The sequence below is a fragment of the Phytophthora parasitica genome (assembly GCF_000247585.1).
Source record: "Phytophthora parasitica INRA-310 unplaced genomic scaffold supercont2.20, whole genome shotgun sequence".
Taxonomy (NCBI): Eukaryota; Oomycota; class Peronosporomycetes; order Peronosporales; family Peronosporaceae; genus Phytophthora; species Phytophthora nicotianae.
Genome location: NW_008649006.1, coordinates 490,359 through 492,959, shown reverse-complemented (window position 1 = coordinate 492,959; position 2,601 = coordinate 490,359). Strand labels below are relative to the sequence as shown.

The 2,601-nt window shown below is 48.1% G+C and overlaps 2 protein-coding genes across 2 annotated transcripts; one reads left to right on the top strand and one right to left on the bottom strand.

Moving 5' to 3' along the window:
- Nucleotides 1-980: 980 nt before the first annotated feature.
- PPTG_22640 (hypothetical protein) lies at nucleotides 981-1,455 on the bottom strand (the record flags this gene model as incomplete). Its single annotated transcript, XM_008905496.1, has 2 exons — nucleotides 981-1,043; nucleotides 1,303-1,455. 2 exons carry the CDS (start codon nucleotides 1,453-1,455, stop codon nucleotides 981-983), a joined length of 216 nt encoding a protein of 71 aa, XP_008903744.1.
- Nucleotides 1,456-1,927: 472 nt separating this feature from the next.
- Nucleotides 1,928-2,448, top strand: PPTG_22639 (hypothetical protein; the record flags this gene model as incomplete). The annotated part of the gene is made up of 3 exons (XM_008905495.1): nucleotides 1,928-2,035; nucleotides 2,079-2,169; nucleotides 2,336-2,448. The coding sequence occupies 3 exons, from the start codon at nucleotides 1,928-1,930 to the stop codon at nucleotides 2,446-2,448; spliced, it is 312 nt and encodes a 103-aa protein (XP_008903743.1).
- Nucleotides 2,449-2,601: the final 153 nt, after the last annotated feature.

The following is a 2,601-nucleotide window of genomic DNA, read 5'->3' as shown; positions in this document are numbered from 1 at the left end:
TGGTGCACGGACGCCACTCTAGCGTTCTCAGCAAGTTGAAGAGCGGAATCAGACGCGCTGTAGAAGGAAATGGGCATCTTTGGGTATCTGATAAGATAACACAAGGCACCTATTTTTAGCGGAAAGAGCAATTGATCACTTTGGATACTTTTAACTCACGCGATAGCACCCTCGTCCCCCTGAACGCCCAGCAGCGCCGACAAGGCGCTCACCTTCAATTCCGACAGCACCAGAAAGCCATTGCAACCGCGCGCTGCTACGTCATCAAAGACCGTGACCCCTCACCGTCCAGGGTTGTCCTGGACTGGGTTGGGTTGGGTGTTTTGGGTAATGGAGTTTTCGGGCCTGAAACCCCAAAAACCGATCCCGGAAAACTGCACATAACTAGGTTTTACTTGAGAAAAAAATCCTCTTGTAAAAACCCACCCACCTGTTTTCTTGTTCTCTGCATTTTGTATCCTTGTCACCTTCTGATTATTAATACGTTGTCATCCTTTGATTATTAATGCCTTGTCTCAACTCGATATAGATACATTCACGCTCTCTATTTATTGGATTTGTTATACTCACTAACCTTTAGGATGTTTATTTCATCCTTCAAGGTTGAAAATGCAGAGAAAATTACAGTTAAGTACCTTCTACAATTATTCGCAACGGTTGTGTAACATTCGTAAATTATCCGATATTTGGTGTACCCATCGGGGTTCACAACTATCCATCAATCGCCATAGCGAAGTAGATGTTCACTTACCTGGAAAAAAAACGTAGGATGGATTTAATACGACAGAATGGTGCAAAACTATTGGTACCAATTATGGTGTTGCTTCTAAGCTGGTATTCTGTGATTTGTTCCTGAAGTTGTGTTGGCGTGCCCTTCTTGGACAAGTCGAACTAGTATATATAGTATTCACTGAGAGCTCTTGAAGGCGGGGCTGAGCAGGTTTGCATATAGGTGGCTAGGAGGTAAAACCTGGTTGGGGTCATATACGGTGCCGATCAAAGTTCTGTACATCGGTTGATTTTGCAATGATCTGGTGCGAGATCTGAAAATGCACGGCCTCAAAAAGGCCACGTGAAACGGGGATCACTGCGGGGCACCTAACAAGTAGGGATCATTCGGTAACATGCAGGCACTGCACGGTCTCTAACGGGTAACGTCGAACCTCCAGATGGCGCCGGACCGACCAACGTTGTGTCAAGCCGTCCCAGGGGCCAAGTGGGCCAAGAGAAAAACCACTTGTTTTTTTTTCTCGCGGCTTCAACTATACCAGGGGGTGGAAATCGTCGAGGAAGATATCTTACCGTTGTTGGCATTGGTGCCAAGGCTTGCTTGATACAATACCGTTCGTCCTCGGTACAATGGGCTACACGGTTGGGCGTCCCCACACCTGTTGCCGTGTTGATGCTGCTGGCAGTAGCATTTTTTGATGTCACGGGCGTGATGAAGGCCAGCATAGACATGATTCCTATCGATCAGGTTGTGATTCCTGCGCGACGTATCTGGGGAGCATTGCTTAATGAGTTTTAAGGCGCTAACAATGAACACGTTGTGCGCGAGTTGTCGAAGCGCTTCGGCGTGTTTATCAAGCACGAAGCAGGCATTTCAGTGAAGATGTACATTTAGCAATAGAAATCCCGCCTCTATCATTAGTGTTGGCGAAGCGGTTTCTTTCTTTCAGGTTCATTACGTCACGATCAACCGCGAGAAACTTAACAAGCATATTTGACTTATCGGCTGGGCGCACCCAAACCTCGTCAACCTCCTACGCGGTAATGGATCTACGGTTTTTGTTAGCGGTACATTCCTATGTGTACCGCCACGCTACAAGCAGTGCGTAGTATTCACGGTAAATGACAGAACTTCGGGGCTGTTTGTTCTTTTTACTACGGGTTGTGCGCCTCTCATATTGGTGATGCCTTTTGGGACATGATACCTTTCGTAGCGCAAGGTACAGACCAGCAACTAGTGCCCGCCGATGCCGTGTGCGACTTCGAGAGCGCGCTGATCGATGCCGTGCAGAGACAATTCCGTATGGTAATCTCCTTAATTGTCTAATTCATTGCTCAACGTTGCTTAGCATTGCTTAATGAAGCGTGCTATTAAGTGGGTGAAGTGTGAAATCTGCCAGTGCTGCGGTGTGGCGGGATTTCCTACTCTAAAGCCACATGGTAAGGGGGGGGGGGGGTAATTTTTGCGGACGTGGCTGGAAACATACGACGTGAGCGTATGAAATGTTGCCGGCTTAACAACGAGCTTATTGACCTTAAGAGGGGTTTAGCAGGGAGCTCATCAGCCATTTCCCAAAGCCTTGCCCTAATATGGCGTCTTTCGTAGGTGCCATCAAGAACCTAACGGCGCAGTATTTCAGTGTCTTGCTGATATTCCGCGTGGACGGGCACACCGCTTACCACGCGAACGTACACAGCTACCGGCGCCCGTTGACGTAGCTGATGACTCTGATGACGGCGAACCTGCGGCAGTTGAGCTATCAACCGACAGCTCTTCGGATGCAGCGGGGCTGCCGTAGCTTAGCGTCAGAGGAAGACGGTTAACTCAAAGAGTAAAGGTTAACTCAACACCCTAATAAAGGTTAATAGGTC